At 40.2% G+C, this 21,584-nt stretch overlaps 2 protein-coding genes across 12 annotated transcripts in view; both read right to left on the bottom strand.

Moving 5' to 3' along the window:
• The window catches only part of WDR47 (WD repeat domain 47), a 55,110-nt gene extending 49,608 nt beyond the window's left edge, over positions 1-5,502 (bottom strand). Inside the window, exons 1-2 of one of the 7 annotated variants that reach the window (XM_070607812.1) lie at positions 4,364-4,574; positions 3,239-3,311 (exon numbers count right to left, since the gene is read on the bottom strand). The gene's annotated coding sequence lies outside the window, so the exon portion shown is untranslated. Of the gene's footprint in view, positions 1-3,238; positions 4,323-4,363; positions 4,575-4,910 lie in introns of those variants that run through there. The other 6 variants (XM_070607814.1, XM_008523477.2, XM_008523478.2 and 3 more) reach the window with 6 other exon arrangements.
• A 7,390-nt stretch (positions 5,503-12,892) lies between these two features.
• On the bottom strand, positions 12,893-20,056 carry TAF13 (TATA-box binding protein associated factor 13). 5 transcript variants are annotated; one of them, XM_070607853.1, is made up of 6 exons: positions 19,943-20,028; positions 19,023-19,101; positions 18,666-18,740; positions 16,053-16,179; positions 15,671-15,768; positions 12,893-14,188 (listed from the first exon to the last, which is right to left on the bottom strand). In XM_070607853.1, exons 4-6 carry the CDS (start codon positions 16,093-16,095, stop codon positions 14,018-14,020), a joined length of 312 nt encoding a protein of 103 aa, XP_070463954.1. In that variant the 5' UTR covers positions 16,096-16,179; positions 18,666-18,740; positions 19,023-19,101; positions 19,943-20,028; the 3' UTR covers positions 12,893-14,017. The 5 variants fall into 5 exon arrangements, with proteins under 5 accessions (XP_070463954.1, XP_070463952.1, XP_070463953.1 ...); XM_070607851.1 differs by lacking the exon at positions 18,666-18,740 and having other exon boundaries at positions 19,943-20,056; XM_070607852.1 differs by lacking the exon at positions 18,666-18,740 and having other exon boundaries at positions 19,864-20,016.
• Positions 20,057-21,584: the final 1,528 nt, after the last annotated feature.

The following is a 21,584-nucleotide window of genomic DNA, read 5'->3' as shown; positions in this document are numbered from 1 at the left end:
TTCCTGACCCTCAGAAACAGTGAGATAAATATTTGTTATTTTAAGCCATTAAGTTTTGGGGTGATTTTTGCACAACAATAGATAATACAGAACTCCAATTTTTTCCACAAATATAAAAAGGTAGGGTTTTTTCCCCCTAGTATGAATTGAAATCTACTTTCTTGTGACTTTCATCTAGTTATGTCTTCAGGGTCAGCATAATACAACTCTGTTACGTAAAAAACTTTCACACATTTAAATCTGACCATATCACGTCTATTCCCCTACTTCCTTCAACCATTCTGGAACCAGCTTCCAGATCCCCCACCATTCTGCTCATTCTCCTTAGAACATTTGTTAATCTCCCTCTTTAAAGCACCCAAAGTAGAATACTCCAGGTGTGATCTGGTCAGCAACTGTCTACAGGGAGACTAACACTTCCCATGCTGTGGGCACTACGCAATGAACACACCTAAACACGAAAAGTTGCTTTACATCATCACCTGTTCCTGAGATACTGTTTTTGCACTTCCTAGAATTTCATTTCCAAAGCTTTTCTTAAAGTTGGAAAGAAAACCAACTCAATTCTATTTCCAAGCTTTCAAAATATTGTTAGGAAAAAAAAAAGTTAAGCCAAAAATGGGCATTAAGGCTCCATTTTAGCTCAGTTCTATAAAGTTTTCTCGCAGATTTTGTTTCCATCTTCTTTTCCAACACATCAACAAAAGTCACAAAACATGGTACTTAGTCATAGAAATTCATTCATTTCATAGAATTAATTATTGAATCAAACATATCAAGTATAAATAGTATAATATTTGTATGTCCTTTTTCATGTAGCACTGTTTCTCTATAAAATAAGGTGTTGATTTTTGAAGTGAGATAACACTCCCAGCAGAGTGGCAAGCATGTGATTGGTGCTTAATAAATATAAATTCCTCCTCTTCAGAGCTCATACTCTTGGTAACGACAATGTGTCAAAAGGGCTGCTAATAACATGCTATGAGAGAGCTAGAGTGCTGTGGATAAAGTACAAAAATTTATTTTGGAAAAAGTCTACCTTGTTTTTTAAAAATATTTTTTGTGTAATTTAAAAATATTGGGAAGCTTGATTAGATCAGTTATGTTAAAGATGCAACATGAAGAGACTCCCACTTGTGGTAATAAATGTCTGAAGTCAGTATTCATTTAAAAATATTTGAGGGGCAAGCCCGGTGGCGCAGCGGTTAAGTGCACACCTTCCACTTCGGCGGCCTGGGGTTAGCCAGTTCCGATCCAGGGTGCGGACATGGCACCGCGTGGCAAGCGTCCCACATATAAAGTAGAAGAAGATGGGCATGGATGTTAGCTCAGGGCCAGCCTTCCTCAGCAAAAAGAGGAGGATTGGCAGCAGATGTTAGCTCAGGGCTAATCTTCCTCAAAAAATAAATAAATAAATAAAAAATGAAAATATTTGAGGGTCTACTCTGCACTAGCACCATGCTGCATCCCCGGGATACAGTGATTGAGTTAGTATGGTGAAAAGATGATAAAACACAAAAGAAGAGCTTACAACAAAGTATGTGGTGTTTTGTAAGGGTATCTTTTCAGTCAAGCAGAAACAAACTCAAAACAAAAAGGAAGAAAAATCAGTTGAAAAAATATGTAGGCTTTGGCTATTCAATGTAATGGTCTCAAAATTAAATGGCAAAAAAAAGTACTCTTAGGCATGGGTCAGCATTGGATTTGGAGCATGGAGACTTGGATTCAAGTCTTCTGTATAAAAATAATATACCTAAAATATAAAGAGTACCATAAAAGAATTACAAATAAAATGCTACAGAAGTTCAGAGTAAAGAGGTTTCCTGCTAAGAACAAGTTTGAAAAATTGTTAATACCCTAATATGCAGAGATGGGAAGGGAAAAGGTTCTAACATTTATTGTGCATCAACTATGTCAAGCCCTATGCTAAATATTCCCAGACATTATCTATGTAATTCTTACAACTCTATTTCATTTTACAGATGATTACACTAATACTCAGAGATGTCAGATGCTTGTGTAAAGTCACACAGCAAAAAGTACAGAAGCAAGAATAGGACGATCAGGTGGGTCTATCTGAATAAAATCCTGTGACCTCTCCATTACAACATTCTGACATTTATAGCAGCAAAAACAAGAGGGGATAATCAGGATTCAAGCAATCTTGAGCTTAATGTCAGTCAAAGTTTTAGGTATTGGAATTCAACTTATTTCCTGTACTACGCAGTGGTTTGCTGTTGATGAGCTGAGCTTATGGCAATGCTTCTTAAACTTTTCTCCCTAAAGGCAGAAGAAACTGAACACACACCCAGAGAACTCTTAAGCATGAAATTTCTTAGAAGTCTTTGAATTTTACTTTAGAAATTAGTGTGAATATTACATTCTCCATATCATCTTTTTGTGTTTTAACATCAAAACAATATTTTTCATTCAAGTCTTCAAGTGAAATTGATGACAACTCCATAAGTGTGTGCCATGTTATGTGACCACAGATTTTTCTCTTGGCACATTGCAGCTTATCTCTAACAGTGCAAATACTCCTCTTTGAAAAGCATAGGTTAGACAGGATAAAGTAAGCTATTTCTTGATTATTCAAGGACCAATGATCCACACTAAGGATTATTTAACACAAATGAAGCTCATTGACTTGACTTCATCAAGTCAAATGAAGCTAACTCAATCACTGTATCCCGGGGATGCAGCATGGTGCTAGTGCAGAGTAGACCCTCAAATATTTTTATTTGTTTTTTTTTTTTTTTTGAGGAAGATTAGCCCTGAGCTAACATCTGCTGCCAATCCTCCTCTTTTTGCTGAGGAAGGCTGTCCACAGCCTTATTTTCTAAAATATGAGACTATATCCTACTGAAAGCAGGAAAGCAATCCTGACCCACACACAGGGAGGAAACACCCTTTTCTGCATGGTACCACAGTAATAAAAAACCTCTGCCAAGGAGGAAGGATGCACCTTAATACTTCCCATGAGCCCTTTAAGGTCATTGTAACAAAATAAGGTTCTGGACCTAGAAATGCTAAATAGATCACGCAGAAAATTTTAATTATTCTTGCCAATGCTCTACTCTATTAAAAGATATTCAACAGATGCCTTAAATTTTTTTCCAAAAATGCTTTCAAATACATTATTTTGTTCAACTTCAGAGCTCATTCCCAGACTAAAACAACAGCAGGTAGTATCCCCATTTTACAGATCTAGAAGTTACATTAATAGTAAGTTAAGTACCTCTTCCAAGATTGTAATCAGCAGCAAAGGGAATCTTAAATCCAGGCAATCTGATTTCCAGCTTACTGAGCTACTAAGGAAAACCACATCTTTTCATACTCATTTTGAAACTGCAGCATACATGAAGCTTATCATATGCTGTCCATTCAGTTAGTAACTGATAAACTCGATTTCACAAACAGAAAAAGAGGCTGAACACAATTACGTAACCAACATGGGACAGTACCCCTGTTCTCTTATGATACATTCCTGGTACTGGATTTTTTTAAAAAGAGAGAAAAGAATTAGGAAGTGGGAGAGTGGGGAAAAAAACAGGTTAAAATCCCTTCACAGAAAATTACATATTTATAACGGCATCTAAATTCAAGCGTTTTTGGTTTTTTACCTAACAATATAACATTACGGCTTAATTGCTTGGTCACTGTATAATAATTTTTCTTTCCTGTGCGGAAGCAATCTACCCCCTGAAACCTCAGGATTCATTACATCTTCCTCCTAAATGAGACCTCGAGAATATGCCATATAAAGGAAAATGGGCTCTAACGCGTTTCTCCTTTCTAGTAAAATTTCAGTGCAACACATGCCAACACTGGAGACAAAAAAAAAATCTATTTGGACTTACTTCGAAAAAAGATTTATAGCATATTAAAAATCTACATGTTAATTTCTGTGCCATTAACTTTTTGAAGCATTCTATGAACTCTACAACAAAGGGAATTAAGTGTTAGGATCACAACCCATGAATCTGGGTGGAACAAAGACTTCTCGTTTCATTATGCAGAGAGAACCAAGTTGCCAAAAACGCTCCGCTCAGACACCATGCGTGGTTACTGACTGCACGTCTGGGTATAGAGAAAAAAATCAAAGGCTGTTCAAATACCGCCGCTGCCTATCCGCCCCCCCCCCCCCGTCCCTTTTGCCCCCGGCCTCGCCCTAGAGCTGGAGCCCCAATCTCTTTCTCCCCAATATAGGGAAGCGGCTTAACCCTATGAGTTCTACAAGCTCCCGCGTCTTCTACGCAGGCACCCCCCCAACCCCCGCCCCGGCACAACCCGGGTTCCAAATCCAGTCGCTGGCCCTCTCCCTGACCCCCGCCCATACCCCCAAAGGCCTGCCCCCACCGACCACTGACGTAAGAAAGGCCAAACCCGGCCGCCGCGGGGCTGCCCCGCGCCGAGGCGCGGCTCCCAGTCCCGCAGCTTGCTCCCCTCCTCCCGGCCAAGGCGTGCCCAGAAAGGGACACGAGCGCGCCCCTCGGTCCTCGCCCGGGCTCGGCAGGGGGAAGCATCCGCGCAGTCAGCTCTCCTCCCGCCTCTCAGCGTTGGCGAGGTGGGCACGAACGCTGCGCTCGCCTCCTGCTCAGGGTGGGGGGACAGTCGTGCCAGAGCAAGGGGCGTCGCTCTGCCCCCAGAGCTGGGCTGGCAGGGAGCGGCGACCTCGAATCCGGGCCCGGCCATTCCCAGGTCCTCAGCCGACGGCGCCGGGCCTCACCCACGACCCCAGTCCCCACCGGGTCAGCATCCAAGCCCACCCAAGACCCTTCCCCGGGGCCGCGAACGCCCTTTGGGTCGCCTGGGTCGGAACCCTGTCTAGTGGTGACAGGTGGCGATGGGTGACCATGGCAACCCGAGGTGTGCAGCGCGGCCAGACCCCGCCTCCCGGAGTCGCTCACCTGAGGCTCCAGGACGAGCCTGGAGAAGCGGCGGCGGAGAAAGCAGTTGAGCGGCCGACAGACGCGGCCCCGAAGCGGCTGGCTCCGGGCTGAGGAGGGAGCGCGAGGGCGGCGGTCTGGGTTTGGCGTCGGTCCTCCCCCTGCCACCCGCGCGTCAATCCATCAGTTCGTCAGTCGTCCTTCCCCGCCTCGGCCCCTCCCGGGCCGGCGACCGCTCCGCTCAGCCTCTGGCAGACTGCGGTTGTCAAGCGGCGCTGGAGCCGAGCCCCAGCCCCGAGCCTCAGCCAATCGGCGCGCTTCCCCGAGGCGCCTCAGGACCCCGCCGAGTGGGGCGGCCAGGCAGGTGCCTGCGCCGAAGGGAGAGTCGGCGGGCCGGGCCCAGGCCCGGGGCGAGGTGAAGACCCGCCTGGATGGATGGGCTGCCAGCCTGCGCTGTAAGGACCGGCCGGACTCGGGGGAAGAGCGGGCGCGGCGAAGGTGGGGGAGACCGGCAGCCGCGACGCAGACCGCCTGCGGGTCGGTGACCCTGCGTCCAGAAATAGCGCGGAGGGGTTGTCGCCTCCGAATCGAGAGTCGTCTGCGCGTTAGAACTGGCTCTTACTACTCCTTCCCGATAACTTATTAATAAAGGCTAATGAAAGAAATCTTGCCGCCTCCTCTTCTCCTCCCCGCACCCTCCGCTTTCCCAGGCCCCACTTCCTTCCTGAAAACTCCAGCAGCTTATTTGCCCCTTTCTTGAGTTTCCATTTTGTGATGCTGATTGGCCTCGAAGGATTTTTCCGTTACTTAAACTTAACATGTTCTCTGTTTCTGACTACCGCTTTTGGTTGTAAGTCCCTTGGCAGCAAAACCTCACTACTTCCCACCCTGTGGGTGTAGTAGTATTCCACAAATACACGTGTTGCTCAACTGAGTTGAATTAAGGGTTCAGGGGATATAACCATGTAGAGTAAAGGAAGAATACGGTGATGCAAACCTGTAAGAACCTCATCCACACGAAGGCGAAAAGCGAAGAGTGAGCTGGGCCTCCCAAAGTGGGGAATTGTGGTAAAAGAGACTGGTAAGAGTAAACATCATAAACATTTCTGGATAGGAAGAATTTGATCCAATTCAAGATCAAAGAAGTGATAGCTTGGGGGAAAGATTCTAAGAAAAATATTTACAAATTCAAGGAAAACAATTTAAGTACAAAAGCTGAACAGCAAAACTTCAATTGCAGAGTCCTGATTAACCCCTGGAAGAAAGTTATTAACCCTTTCAGTGAAAAGTGACAGACAAATAAATACAAACACGACTTAATGTTACTCAGGGTGTTGATATTTAAAAAAAAAAAAAGCTTTACAGAATGTTTAAATTAAAAAAGTAGGCAGATATGATACATCCTGGAAATAAATAGTCTGTCGATTATTTTGCCAGTATAGTTTACCTGAGAACCGATTCTCAATCTTGATTCTCAAACAATAGCAGTTGCAAGAACCAGCACTATTTAAATATTTAAATCTTCAACTGGATCTAGAAGTTACTAATCAGGGACAATCTAACAAACGTTTGACCACCCATTAGGGGCAGCTTGCTAAAAACAAAAGAAGCTGACCTGGTACTAGTTTGGGTTTTGCATTCATTAAGCACAAAATGAAGTGCTTTGCCTATGTTCTCATTTAAAGCCTCATAATCTCCCTTATTAAAATACCTGTTAATTATTCCCAATTTAGAGATTAAGGGAAATAACTTGCCCAAGGTCAAACAGCTGATAATGTAGCAGAGTCAAGACTCTAACCATTCTGAATCTTAAATCTGTCTTTGTCCACCTCACCTCACTGCGTAAGGACTAGAAATTTTAGCTTGAAGAAAATGGACTTTATTCTGACAAGGTAGAGGGAATAAGAGATCTTCACGTTTGTATTCCCCATACCGTTGGCATAGTGTTATTTGCATCCAAATTTGCAGTAAATAGTAATCAGAATTCTTAGAAGTAAATGCGTAACCATTATATTTCCAGAAAAAGGTGATGGGAGGAGAAAAGAAACCAGGCACTGAAATACAAGACATCTGGTACATCTTATCACTTGTACACTGATAAATGCATTGACTGTATTTGCTTCCTAATGTAACATCAAGTTTTACACTACAACCTTAATAGCTGTTAGCCTAAGGTATCACCTTTCCTTCTGTGCTCAGCCACACTGGTTAAGATTAGATCTTCTTGTCTTTCACTCTAGTTGTTGCAAAGCAGTGAATTGTTCAGAAAGGACAAGGCTTTCTTAGATGAAGGATTGTCCTTAGGTCCTGAGGTACTGCCTCAATCATTCACCAAATATTTGCTGAATGCCTACTCTGGATCAGGAACTAGGTTAGGCATCATTTGAAAATGCAGGTTCTAACTTGACAGACTGATTCATGGTGCCTTGTGACATAAATGCCTATAGGCTAAGGTGGATTCCTTTTAATATGATTCTCAAATCTATCTAAAAAGGGAAATGGAAGTTTTTGCTTTCCCCAAATAGTAGAAAGGAACCTGAGTACAAGACTAAGGAAATCTTGCTTCAGGCTGTTGAGCCAAAATTCAGTGGGAAGAAGCAACTTGTTTTAAAAGCTCCACTCTCATCATTAGAACACACACTCATAAATACCCACACCAAAGAGCTGTGTGCTTCAGAGCCAGCAGTGTCCTGGTTTGGGAGAAGAAAGTATCACCACTGCTGCTTCTCCTTCAAACAGGTTTAAGGATTCTGTAGGAAAAAGACTAGGTCTGCCGTTGCTCCTGTCTAGACCCCTAAACAAAAGCTTACATTATATGTGGATGGTTAAACCTAGTAAAGAAAAATATATTCTTGTTTCAACATAAAAGAGATGTGCTTTTATTTACAGTAAGCAAATATCTGGATGTTATATAGAAAAGTAAATAAAATATTTTGGAAAAAAGATTCCATTTTAATTGTTATTGAAATACTTCAAAATCGAAAAAAAGGGGGGAACTATATGTTAGGAAAAGTTAATAATACATAAGGCACATTAAATATCATAATTTCAGATGGGTGTTTTAGGATAAGGTTAGTAAGTTTCTAGTAATAAGCTTGAGACCATTTAGTAGAACTTGTAAAAATAGAAGAAAAGCAGAGATTCAGCAAAATGAGTCTAGGTAGATGTCTTATTGTAAGTTTGTGTGCCCCCAAAATACTTACAAAAATCCTATTTCAGAAAAATTAAGTATAGTATTAGCATTTCTTTTAGAGTTCTGTCAGTAACTAAGTTGGTTCTTTCCTAATAAATTTTCAATTATTTATCTAAAATGGCCATGCAAAGGCAAATGAAAAAATGATTTATGTTTTAGAAATTGTTCTTCCTATCCTAAAGAATACACCCAAGCGTTTCAAGGCAGTTTACCAGGCTTTTTGTGTAAGTATAATAAAATGAGTAAGTGCACAGAAGTCTCAGTACTACAAACAACATGAATTGGGATTTTGTACAAAAGTTCAAATCGAAACTCTTATCAGTCTACTGGTAACACATAAATATGCTCCTTTCTTTATTTCTATAACTTTAGAATTCCATTAATCCAGATACCATATAGCAAAATGGTAACTGTGCTATGCCTCAAGTACAATGGGTACTTAATAAATACTTGTCTGATGTATCAAAACGTTTGCCTTGATCCTGTCCTATAACAGTCTGACTAGCTCATGTAGTCATTTACCAGGACCCTGGAAAAGCAGCAGCTTTCAACAACACATTTAACACCTTGCTCACTGGTCATCTACCCCTCGGTCTCTATTTGTGCTAAGAAAGGAAGCATAGGGACCCTAAGAAAATCAGGCCTAGAGAATTGAGAATGTTCTGAGATGCAAGGAGAGCTCTTAAAAGTTCTTGATTTTCAGGTAAAATGCTCAGTGTTGTCAGCTCTTTGAGGCTTCCCTGAAGAACTTGGAAGAAAAACTGCCCTCTTTGAATTACCTCTGAGATCATTAAATGAATTAGAGTAGAAAAACACAAAGTCACCTTAAAGCCTACAAGCAGACAATGCTTGGATGGGTATTGTCAGTGGCAGTGAAAACTCAAGCCAAGTTTCCAGTGTCAGTAACAAGGCAATCTTGAAGGTAGCTCCCAAGGCAATACACCCCTCTGCATTGCTTCAGGCCCTGGGGAGCCATTTTTCCTGTTTCTGTATTAATTCTACTTATCTTACCTGATGCTGTAGCCAATGCATACATCTAACTCCTGAATTCTTATTCACCCTCAGTTTCCCACTTGTGTATGCCTAGAGAGGGAAGAATTAGCTGGCCATACAGGTACAGGTTTTACTTACATCTGTAAGTTGGCATACATATTCATACACTGGTCTTATGAGCTTGGTTTCTGTGAGTCCACCCAGAGAGATGGATGTGCTCTCCATTTGCTAATGAAATCGGTTTCTGAGCCTGCAATGCTGCAAATCAAACTCTGGACTGTAGTACATTCTCCCAAGTAATGCAACCTGCTGAGGCATTTTGGGAAGCAGCCAAATGACTCCCAAGACAACATCTCTCTCCATTGATGAGAGGCCAAGTGAACTATTTCCCTGATTTTTAAATTTCTACACTTAGAATTAATATTACAGTTTTTACTTAAGAAAACCAGTCCAAATACAGTAAAAACCAATGACTTCATGCTCTGCTTGAGCATCTAATAAACATGCTAGCTAGAAAAAGAAAAGATTTTTTTTTTCAAGAGCTTCACTTAAAACAAAGTGGGGGAGGGGAGCTATTATAGATTAAAAGAAATTTAGATATACCTACCAAATGCAACGGGTGATGCCTTGCTTAGGCCCCGTTGCAAACAAACTGTAGTAGGTAGAATAACAGCCCCCGAAAGATGTCCACGTCCTAATCCCCAAAACCTGTGAATATGTTACTTTACATGGGCAAAGAGACTTTCCTGGTGTCATTAAGTTAAGGACCTTGACGTGGGGATTAGCCTGGGTTATCAGGTGGATCCAATATAATCACAAGGGTCCTTAAAAGCACAGAACCTTTCCTGGCTGGGGTCAGAGGGAGATATGACCATGAATGAAGGGTCAGAGATGCACCCGTCACTAGCTTTGAAGTTGCAAAGTGATCATGAGCCAAGGAATGCAGCCTCTAGAAGCTGGAAAAGGCGAGTAAACAGATTCTTTCTCAGAACATCCAGAAAGGAATGTAGCCCTGTGGGTACTTTGATTTAGCATATTGAGGCCTGTGAAAGACTTCTGACCTAGAGAACTAGTAAGATAATGAATTTGTGTTGTTTTAAGTCACTGAATTTGCAGTAACTTGTTACAGCAGCAACGGAACACTAATATACAAACTCAAAAAGATATTTTGAGACAAATCAAGAGATTGAAACTGTTTGGGTATTGGAATATTGAGGAATTAGTGTTAATTTTTGTTAGGGTATGATAATAGTATTTGGACTACCTTTTTAAACTTTTTCTTAGAGATACATACTGAAGTATTTACAGATGAAATGATACAATACTATCGGGGATTTGCTTTAAAAAATACTGCCCCTCCCACCCCCACCCCCCAAAGACGGTGGGGAAATATATGACATTAAATTAGAGGGGCTGACCCAGTGGCGCAGCCATTAAGTGCGCATGTTCTGCTTTGGCGGTCTGGGGTTCGCCAGTTCAGATCCCAGGTGCGCACATGGCATCATGTGGCAAACCATGCTGTGGCAGGCGTCCCACATATAAAGTAGAGGAAGATGTGCATGGATGTTAGCTCAGGGCCCGTCCTCTTCAGCAAAAGGAGGAGGATTGGCAGCAGTTAGCTCAGGGCTAATCTTCCTCAAAAAAAAAAAAATCAGAAAAATGTTAATTGTTGAAGCTAGGGGCTCATGATACTATTCTATTGTGTATACTTGAGAGTAAACTTAAAAAACTAAATAGCAAGCTTTTTAAAAAGTGAATTAACTTAGGAGAGAGCACTTGAACACTATAGATCAGCACTGTCCAAAAGAATTTTCTGTGATAATGGAAATGTTACATATCAGCACTGTTCAGTGCAGTAGCACTAGCCATGAGGCTGCTGAGCACTTGGAATATGGCTAGTGAAACTGAGGAATTTTATTTAATTTTAACTAAATTCAAATAGCCCCCTGTGGTTAATGGCTACAATATTACACAGCTCAGCTCTAGATATGGGAAGAGAGCCATGCTCCGTTACTCTTAGAATTGAGTTTATAAGCTCATGAATCAAGCGAAGCGAGTGCACATCTGTTATTTTTGTCTGCCCAGCCTCTCTTTACCTTTCTTACTAATAGTTGTACCCACTTCCCACCCCAAATCCAAACCATTCTTCACCACAGAGGTGGGGCATGAGATCCAGGCTATAGTAGAACTTCCTGGCCACAGTGATTGGTCCAAGAATGACCAGAGCCAGGACAATCAAACTCCTTGCTCAGAATTTTCTGTATTAGGAAGAGAGGTAGTGCCCTCGATCAGGAGTTGTGTGGATGGAACCCTAGAACTGTTGGCCATAATGTTCCCTTGACATACTGAGGTTCCTGAGGAAGTAAAACCAAAATTATGACAAAGATGGACAGTCTCGATTCTCCTCAAGTTCTTAGATTCAGTCAACGCTGGAGTCAATTCCATCCCTTCCTTCGTTATATAAGCCAATAAATTCCTCATTTTTGCTTATGCTATTTTTGAGTTAAGTTCCATCAATTGCAACCTAAAGTCTTAATACAAAGTCCCATAAAAAATTTCCTGAGTGCCAGGATTATTAGCAATAGTAAGACTAATGGCACTGCTATAGACTGAATTGTATCCCCCTAAAATTCATGTCTAAGCCCTAACCCCATATCTGGCTGTATTAGAGATAGGACCTTTATGGAGGTAATTAAGGTTAAATGAGGTCAAAAAGGTGGCACCCTGATCTGACAGAATTGGTGCTCTTATAAGGGTAAGAACTGGGGCCAGCCCCGTGGCCAAGTGGTTAAGTTCACGCACCCCACTTCGGCAGCCCAGAGTTTCGCCAGTTCAGATCCTGGGCACGGACATGGCACTGCTCGTCTAGGCCACACTGAGGCGGCAACCTACATGCCACAACTAGAAGGACCCACAACTAAAATATACAGCTAGGTACGGGGGGATTTGGGGAGAAAAAGCAGGAAAAAAAAAAGATTGGCAACAGTTGTTAGCTCAAGTGCTAATCTTTTTTTTTTTTTTGAGAACGATTAGCCCTGAGCTAACACCTGCTGCCAATCTTCCTCTTTTTGCTGAGGACAACTGGCCCTGAGCTAACATCCGTGCCCACCTTCCTCTACTTTATATGTGGGACACCTGCGACAGCATGGCTTGCCAAGCAGTGCCATGTCGGTACCCAGGATCCGAACCAGTGAACCCCAGGCCACTGAAGCGGAGCATGTGAACTTAACCGCTGCACCACCGGGCCAGCCCCTCAAGTGCCAATCTTAAAAAAAAAAAAAAAAAAAAAGAGTAAGAACCAACAGAGCTCTCTCGAAGCCATGTGAGGACACAGTGAGAAGGCAGCTATCTGCAACCCAGGAAAAGTCCTCACCGGAACCTGACCGTGATGGCACCCTGATCTTGGACATCAGCCTCCAGAACTGTGAGAAAATAAATTTCTGTTGTCTAAGCCCCCTAGTCTAGGATATTTTGTTATGGCAACCCAAGCTGACTAATACAGACACCCAGTATAACTGCCCTAGTGCCATTACTACCAATTCCTCTATTTAGGGTGAAGTAGAACTTAACAAAAATAGCGACATACTGATCTTTTATTATTCCGTTCCCATTCTTGATTTCAGCTTAGACTGGAGTAGCTTTTCAAGTGGGTTTACTTTTTTAAATAACAAAAAGATCAGCCTAGCTATCTTAAATCTCATTATCAATTCAAGAGCATTACAATACAGAAAACAGTTTTTAGTGAGATTAAGTAACTAGAATTATATTACCAGTAATGAGGGTAAAAGCTGATAAATCACATAGTCAAATTCAAGTGTTAATCTTTCTAATTTTTCATACTTTATTCCTTGTATCAGTAGGTTAAGAAAATAAAATTTTCCTAAGTACTGATTTATAGATAATGTTTATAAGTGGCACACAAGACATTGTTTCACAGAGTAATATTCAGTGACCCCTTTGAATGCAATTTTAATCCTTCTTTTAAGCTAAGTGCAATAATTTATACAATAAGCTAAATACACACAAAACCAGTATATCCTGAACTACAAAAGTGGTTTCCGTAGTCTCATATGGTTTTAGTCACATACACATTTCCACAATGAACAAGTACTGACAAATACGTTAATAAAACACTACCCCAAATGCTTATCCTGCCATCAGCTTTTTGAGCAATGCCATTCCTGTTACTGAAAGCATTTACTTTTAGAAGCTTTAATCTGACCTGAGAAAATGAGTTCTCTTAAAACTTGACAAGTAGTATATCCTAAGCCCAAAAGGTTTTAAATCAAAAAAGCTTCCAACACGGAAGCATTCACGTGAAACTTAGTTTCTCCAAAAAAAAAAAAAAAATATATCACTTATCTAAAAGAATATTGACACAAATTGTCTTAAGACAAATAAACACTCCTAGAAAAGACTGTATTTTTCTCATTTTCTCTTGTTTCTCCTCTTCTCCATCCTCTCCTTAAAAGAAACACAAACCAGTTCACTATCTTAATAACCTCTCAGATTACTGTAGTCTAAAAACTTTAGAATACATGAAATGACTTAGCTATTATAAAGTCAAAGGTGCCATTTAGATTTCACATATTAAACAGCTACAGTATAGCCTACAAAGGATACAGGTACACCTGATACATAAATACTACTTTATCATTTACAGAGTCAAAAGTCAGAAGGAACTTAAGGGTTTGCAAGGTACTTCAATTTACATGTGGTCATTAAAACCCAGTAAGTCCTTCAAGTATGGTAATATAATGGCAGGCAATTGACCGCTCAAATATCACTCTAAAATCGAAGACATGAAAATAAAGGCTGAAACTTGGTGTTTCCCCATCTTTCATTTACATGGCTAGATATCAGGACCTTATTGTGGAAAACATACAGTTATTATATATGGTTTCCCCAAAAGATAACGAAGCTTCAGAAAGTACAAAAGGTGTCAAGACCCATAGTTTGCTTCATCAAATGCTTTTCTAGCTCGTTTCAATTCTTCATTCATTGTAAGCAAGTCTTTAACTCTAGCAAACTTCCTTGGGTCCTTTCGAATCAAGAAGACGATATCTTCAACTTGTACCCGACCTTGTCTTCCAATTGACATTGCCTTGTGAGTCTATTGCAAAGAAACATATTAAATTTAATCAATTTTTTTAAAAATCTAACATTTTACTCTTAATGTGCATTTATTTAATGCTAGTGAGTTTGAAGACTTTCTCTTCTAATTATAGCTATTCATTTGTGAATTGTCTATTCATGTCCTTTGTCTACTTTCTACTGTGTTCTTAACAATATTTCTCTTAATGCTTTACAGACATTTTTTAATATTAATGACATTAAAACTATCAACTTTATTGATGTTTGTTTTTTTGATATATTTGGCTTTTTGTCTTCATTTGTATAAAATAATTTTATAATTTTTTGGTAACCATCCATTTCATTTAAGCTTTGTGTACATCTCAGTAGCCAATAAATATTGGGGGGTTTTGTTAAAACCAAATCTCAGCCCCTATCATTATATATTTATCCTGTACAAAAACAAAAGTTGATCATAGCATTATTTCTAATAACTAAAAAAAGAGAAACTAAATATTTAACAAGGCATTGAATAAACAAATTTGAGCACATCCAGTCAATTAATATTATGAAGCCATTAAAAATATTATAGAGTATTATGCAATGACATGGGGAAAATGTTCTAGACTTTCCCTAAGTCAAAAAAAGGTTCTAAGACTGTAATATACTATATGATTTCAATTTTATAAAGTTTAAAAATATGTGCAAAAAGACAAAAGAATATTCACCAGAATCTTAGCATCAGTTGTCTCTAGGTGGAAGGATTACAGATTTTTATTTCTTCCCTGCACTTTTTAAATGCTTTCTAAATTTAATCAATATTAATTACTTTTATAAGTAGGAAAAGATTTTTAAAAATGCACACTCTGACCCAGTAATTTAACTTCTATTATTCTGTACTAAGAAAATGATCCAAAAACACAGGGTAAAAATTTTTAAGTACTGAACACAACCAAACTCAGTATTCCTATCTTTGTGAATATATCCACAGGAGACAGAGGGGAAATTTCATGAATATGGTCATTCAAAATTATCTATTCAGTTAAAAATAATCTGTAATAACTTATACAATAGAGAAATGGTTAAGTATATTAGAAAACAATCTGAATTTTACATAGCTACTAAAATAACTGTGATTAGGACATGGGAAATATATATCATAAAATTTTGAACAAAAAAGAATGTTTACCATGATCACCACTATGGAAAACATTGTATACCTTTAAATAAATACTGGAAGGGGGAAACATGTTGGATGTTGGGATTATGGGTAATATTTTAAATTTTATTCAAGGATCTTAAATCCTAATAAATAAAATTCAGGGGAGTGGAATATATATTGTGTATATGTGTGTATATATTATCTATCTCTCCATCCTTAATGATAAATAGTAACTTCTATAAAACAGGTTGTTAAATGGATAGCTTATTTCAAAAGGATGCCATAGTTCTAGTCTTATCTAAAAGTTAGAATTTCAAATCAATTCCTCAATTAACTAACATGAATTACAAAACAACTTACCATTTCAGTGATGAACTCTATGACAAGGTCTTCGAGAATATCCACTGACTCAGTATAAGGATTCTGGTCATCCCCAAACCCATACATCATACATCGTACTGTAAAATAACAGTCATTTTGTTTACTTGAACAAATTTAACAATCTGACCAATACTTTTTTCCAATTAGAACTGAACCAAGTTATAGAAGATATTAGTATAAAAATACATTTACGTTGTATTTGTTGTCTCAACGAATGGGTTTTGGTGTAAAAGGTTTTAACCAACTGTTCCTACCTAGCTTTCCCTAGGTAGGAACTCCTCTTCCCTCCTGGCTACTGAACCCTGACATCATTATTCTTTCCCTAACCTCTATTATCTACCCATCTACAACCCCAGAATACCTTTGAGTAGGAAACTCCACGGCAGGGACGGGAGGAGTAGCATTGGCTCAGCCTTTACTAGGAGTGTTTTCTCTGTGTGTGGCAGTGGGGCATTGGAAAAGAAACAGCAAAATCCTTTCTGATACGACTACAGGGAAAAGGACATGAGAAAAAGTGCTCCAATCACCTTCTTATAGGAAGGACTGGGTAATCAAAAGGAAAAAGTAAAGGGCTTACTATACAGTATCTTGACATTTCATTCCCTAGATCAATGCAACTGCCAGCCCTTTCAGGGCTGAAGGAACCATAGAAAATGCAAAAGAGGAGAAAAGTTTAATACAAGGTAGTAAAAATAACTGCCAACAGCTAAAACTTACACAGCTCTTACTATATGCCAGGCACTGTTTTAAGCCCTTCACATATTTAACTTATTTAATCCTCGCAACAATCCTTTGAAGTAAATACTATTATTATCCCCATTCTATACAGATGAGGAAGTTGAGGCACGAGTTAAGTGACTTAGCTAAAGTCACACAGATAGTAAGAGATGGAACCTGAATTTGAACACAGCTGATCTGGCTCCAGAGTCTATACTCCTATCCGCAACAGTATTATACTTCTTGGTAGTTTAGGGCAGATGGGATCCATATGGATTCGTATTCTATAATCTATAAACTCCCAGTTAGTCCACTGACAAGCTTCAAGAAGTCCTTGAACCCTCCTGAAATTATATGCAAAAATTGTATACAGTATTTGTGTGTGTGCATTTCTCTGGAAAAAAATCAACTCAGCAGATTCTCAAAGAGATATAAACGTAAAGAAACTGTCATACTTTGGAAATGTCTTATATCTTGACATAAGTGGTGGTTACAAGTATATGTATATATGTAAAATTCATCAAGCTGTTCGCTTAAGACTAGTACAATTTATTGTCTGTAAGTTGCACGTTTTAAAAAAATAAAAGAACGAACTCTTAGAAGACTTCTAAAGGCATGAATGAGTACATTAAGGATAATTCCTATTTAGGCAGAAGCAAAAGCTGGTAGAACTGAAAAGAGAAGAAAGTAGACCAGGCCTAGGGAAGAAAAGAAAGGGGTGACTAGGAAGCCAGCCTGGGATAGGGAGGTATCCCTAGGGGCTATACTGGGAAGAGCCTTTAGGTTCAGATACTGGAGGGAGAAAAGAAAGACAGAAGCCAATATCCTCTCTTAGGATTCTGAAAATTTTTTTGCCTTTTTTTTTTGAGATAATTTCAGAATTACAGAAGAGTTGCAAAAATAGTACAGAATTCCCAAATACCCTATATCCAGCTTCCCCTTATGTATATATGTTACATAACCACAGACATTTATTAAAACTAAGAAATTAACACTGGTGCAAGTACCAAACTTATTCAGATGGTACCAGTTTTTCCACTAACGTCCTTTTTCTGTTCCAGGATCCCACACTATTTAGTTGTCATGCCTTCTTCATTTCCTCTGATCTGTGACAGTTTCTCAGACTTTCCTCGTTGTTCATGACCTCAACACTTCCAAAGAATACTGGTCAGTTATCTTGCAGAATGTCCCTCAGTCTGGATTTTTCTGATGTTTTCTCATGATTAGATTGTGCTTGTGCATTCCTAGCAAGGGTACCACAGAGGTGATGCCCTCTTATGCATCATATCAAGGGTACATGATGCCAATATATATTACTGGTGATATTAACTTTGATCATTTGGGTAAAGTACTGTCTGTCAGGATTCTCCACTGTAAGATTACTATTTTTCCTTAAATATTTTGAAGAAGGTACTTTGTCATTAACATTTTGATGGGCACAGTTCACCAGCAGTGAAATATATTTCACTGGAAAAGGGAAACTTATATTAGATAGGAAGTATGTAAACTGTATTTAGTTAAAGGGTCTGTAAAGACAAATACCAGTGAATGCTCCGAAAATCTGTTAGCAAAAATTGTTTTAAAAAGATGGTTTAGGAGAACATATCTTGGTTAATAAGACATATGAAGATTCAGGTAAGACAAGGAGAAGGCTGTGAAGATTCCACATTCTTGTCATTACAAAAATAAAACAATCCAAGTGGAAGAAAGGTTTCTGCTAAGAACTGACTATGCAAGCATCACTCTGGGATGCTCTGGTGTAGGAATCCCCTTCTTATGATGAAATAAAAAGCAAAGCCAACCACATACAAATGGAGGAAATAGCATCAGAGATGGAATAAGGAGTGGTCAGCTTTAGGTGAGGAATTGACATATGGAGAAGAATTTGAGTGGTTTAAAAAAAAAAGACACACTCACTCTGCAGTTTCAAGAGCATTTGGGAACTGCTTACGTCTGAGCCAGCATAAATAAACCAGGTATTCATGTGTTGCCTCATCTGTCAGTACTCAGACATAACTGTATGTAAAGGACCCGGTACTGAGAGATGGAGAGTACATTCTCACAGTGCCCTTCAGGGGTTGGCCTGGGCCATCTGCACTAGCAGCAGCTCTCCCTATTGCTGCTGCCCAAAAAGGGTCAAACCTGTCTACTGAGAGAGTAGAGGAGAGGACTAAAACATTATAATCTCTACGCCACTGTAATGCCTCACACCATTCACCACTTTCCTGCCTTGTCCTAGTCCAAAACCCCAACTTACTTCCTACCCTCACCACCTGTTCCAGGATCCATCACAACTTTTGTCTTCCAATGAAAGCAGCCCCTGCTCCTAATGCTGCAAAGATAAAGGGAAAGGAGAAGTAATGGAAGTATGTTCTTAGTCCCTGATTTGAAACACTGATCATATTTCCTTAAGAAAAAACTATACACACACACATATAAATTGGGGTTAGCATCATTACTATCTATGATTCACAAGTTTAGCAGAATCTTATAGGCAAGTCTGAGAATATTGTCCCCACAGGGAAACACATTCAGAACAGATATATCTACTTTGAACAACTATGTCCAAAAATCTTTATCATCTGTAATAAAATAATTGTCAAATACTACTTACATTCTTTAGAAAAAAGTCTCTTTCTTTTACCCTGTCCACCATCTGCACCTCCTCCAATTTCTTCATTTTCTTCCTCAAACTAGAAGATGTATGTATAGAAATGTCAAGCACTGCATTTGATTTTTTAATAATTAACATTTTTTTCCATTTTTAACACTGATATCAGGCCAGAAAGCCTAAAGCAAACAGCAAAAAATCATGAAACCGTAGCAACTGAGGGGCCTCAAAGACTATCCAGTCTAAGTTCTGACTCATGCAGGAATGGCTTCTGCAATGTCCCTAACAAATAATCCTACTGCCTCTGGTATGCTAATGACCATATTTTTTTTTTTTTAACCAACTAAGTTGGCCTATTGCTACACGGTTTTACTATTAAAAGAGGTGGTTTTAAATCAAAGTTAGCAAAACTAGTATTTACTAATCACTGCTTATACAGTGCTAGGAACTTTCGTCAAGTAAGACTTAACCCCATTTTACGACAGGAAAACCGGGGCTCAAAGTTAAGTAACTTGCTCACAGAGAACAAGGATTTTGAAATCCAGGCTTCCTGATTTTCGGTCTATTATTTTTCCACTACAATAAGTATAGCGTTTTGATAGGAGTTGAACTGTTGGTTCATAAGGAGCGCTAACAAAGACGTATTAGCTGTGTCCTCTAGTGACTCTCTAGGCGTTTCAAAGTGTGTCTGGCAAATATGGACCAAAGGCTAAGGGCAAGGGGCCACCTTCCTACTCTGCCTTCACGTCCTACCCCACGTACTAAAGACATGAATCCGGAGGGAAAGGCTAGCACAGCGTCAAGTCCCCGATTCTGTCGGCTGAATTCATTAGGGAAAACAGACCCGATTCTGAATTCGGCCTCCGCTCCTGTGCCGGGGGGAGTAAAGAAAAAAGTGGGTTGGAACAGAAGTGGTCACTCACGGTGGGGTCTTCTTCCTCATCTGCCATCTCACCAGGCAGGCAACCTACAAGACCCAGCCGCCTCGGTCCGAGCCGCTTTTACTACTTCCGCCGCCCCACTTCCGGTGACGCGCGGGGCCGGGGCGGGGCCTAGCCGCCCCGCCTGCGGGAGAGGAACGTGTGCGTCCCACCTAGCGGTGGAACCAGGCGGTGCTTAGGCCAGGCGTGGTGAGGTATTGGCTCTATAACCCCGAAGAAGGGATTAAAAATTAGCAAAGAGAAGGGAGTCATGGGATAGGAGACGTGTAATTCGTTGTCACCCTAAATTTGTTTCTACGTATGGATCATCGCTTCCTGAGTTGGGACTGCGAAGCTGTGGATCATCGTGGGGCTAGTCAGCGGTCCTTGGCTGCCTGGAGGGCGTACTTAAAACAATTTCAGCAATTTAGAGTTCCACTATTGTTTATTGCGAAGCACAGTATTGGTTATTAGGGATATTGTTCTTTGATACTACTTCTCAGGGAGGTGGAACCACCCTTTAGACAGGATTTAAATTTCTGTGGCTTTTTGGGGGTCAGAACAATGATTGGGAAAACAACGGCCATTATAAGGCTAAGCTAGAGATATAAGATGTTCTGCAATGCAAGAGATAATGCCACACAAGGACAACACTATTTCTGAATGTCCTGCTAAACATTTATGTGAGTGAAAAAATCTGTTTATAATTAGCTGAGCCTAGAACCTTTGTTAACACATAAACACAAAGCATTTTCCTATGCTTTTAAGGTGCGCTGAGTTTTCTAGGAATGCAACTGTGAGATAATAGAAAATATATATATTGATCTCTGTCCCCAGTTCCTGCCATAGGGCTCCTAAAAGCCTCGTAAATTCCTAAGCGTTGAGAGCACTAGGAGCATCCTTTGGTCTAACGAGGTGACTCTGGGTGGGTGCCTGGATGCGGGCTGGTCACTGGAAAGACCAAGCCATGATTAGAAGCTTGGAATTTTCAGCCCCACCCACCCGTTCTCTACAGAGGGCGGAGAGGCTGGAAATGGACTTAATAATTGACCGTGCCTACATGAAGCATAAAAATCTCAATGGTAGGGCTTTCAGAGAGCGTCCAGGTTAGGGAATATGTCCACATACCTGGAGGGTGACATACACCAACTTCACAGGCACAGAAGCTCTGTGCTCAGGACCCTTCCAGATCTCACCCTGTGTATCTCTTCATCTGGCTGTTCATCAGTATCCTTTATCATATCCTTTAATACACTGGTGTATGTAAGTGTTTCCCTTAGTTCTGTGAGCTGGTTCTAGCAAATAATAGAATCCAAGAGGGAGGAGGTTGTGAGAACCTCCAATTTGCAACCAAGTTGGTCAGAAGTTGTGGGAAACCTACTGCTTGCAATTGGCATCTAGAGTGGCAGGCTGTCTTGTGGGACTGAGCCTTTAACCTGTGGGATCTGACACTATCTTCAGGTAGACAGTGTCAGAACTGAGTTAAACTGTAGGACACCCAGCTGGTATCAGAAAATTGCTTGGTGTAGAAAAAAACTGCACACATTTGTGACCAGAAGTGTCAGAAGTGAAGTATTCTGTATGAAAGTAAAGGATAAAAACACACAAGAAGGAAAGAACTGGGAGTTTTTCCCGGAACAGAAAC

The sequence above is a fragment of the Equus przewalskii genome, unplaced genomic scaffold (genome assembly GCF_037783145.1).
Source record: "Equus przewalskii isolate Varuska unplaced genomic scaffold, EquPr2 ChrUn-13, whole genome shotgun sequence".
Taxonomy (NCBI): domain Eukaryota; kingdom Metazoa; phylum Chordata; class Mammalia; order Perissodactyla; family Equidae; genus Equus; species Equus przewalskii.
Note: the sequence above shows the minus strand (reverse complement) of the source record. Positions and strands in the feature narration are given on the sequence as shown.

Bases quoted from the DNA above. Each gene is read 5' to 3' on its own strand.
- TAF13 (XM_070607851.1), bottom strand. From the start codon at position 19,962: ATGAGGAAGAAGACCCCACC. The intron at 19,102-19,942 runs GTGAGTGACCAC...TACATCTTCTAG, and splicing joins ATGAGGAAGAAGACCCCACC to TTTGAGGAAGAAAATGAAGA. The intron at 14,189-15,670 runs GTAAGTTGTTTT...TCTTTGCAATAG, and splicing joins TAGAGTTCATCACTGAAATG to ACTCACAAGGCAATGTCAAT.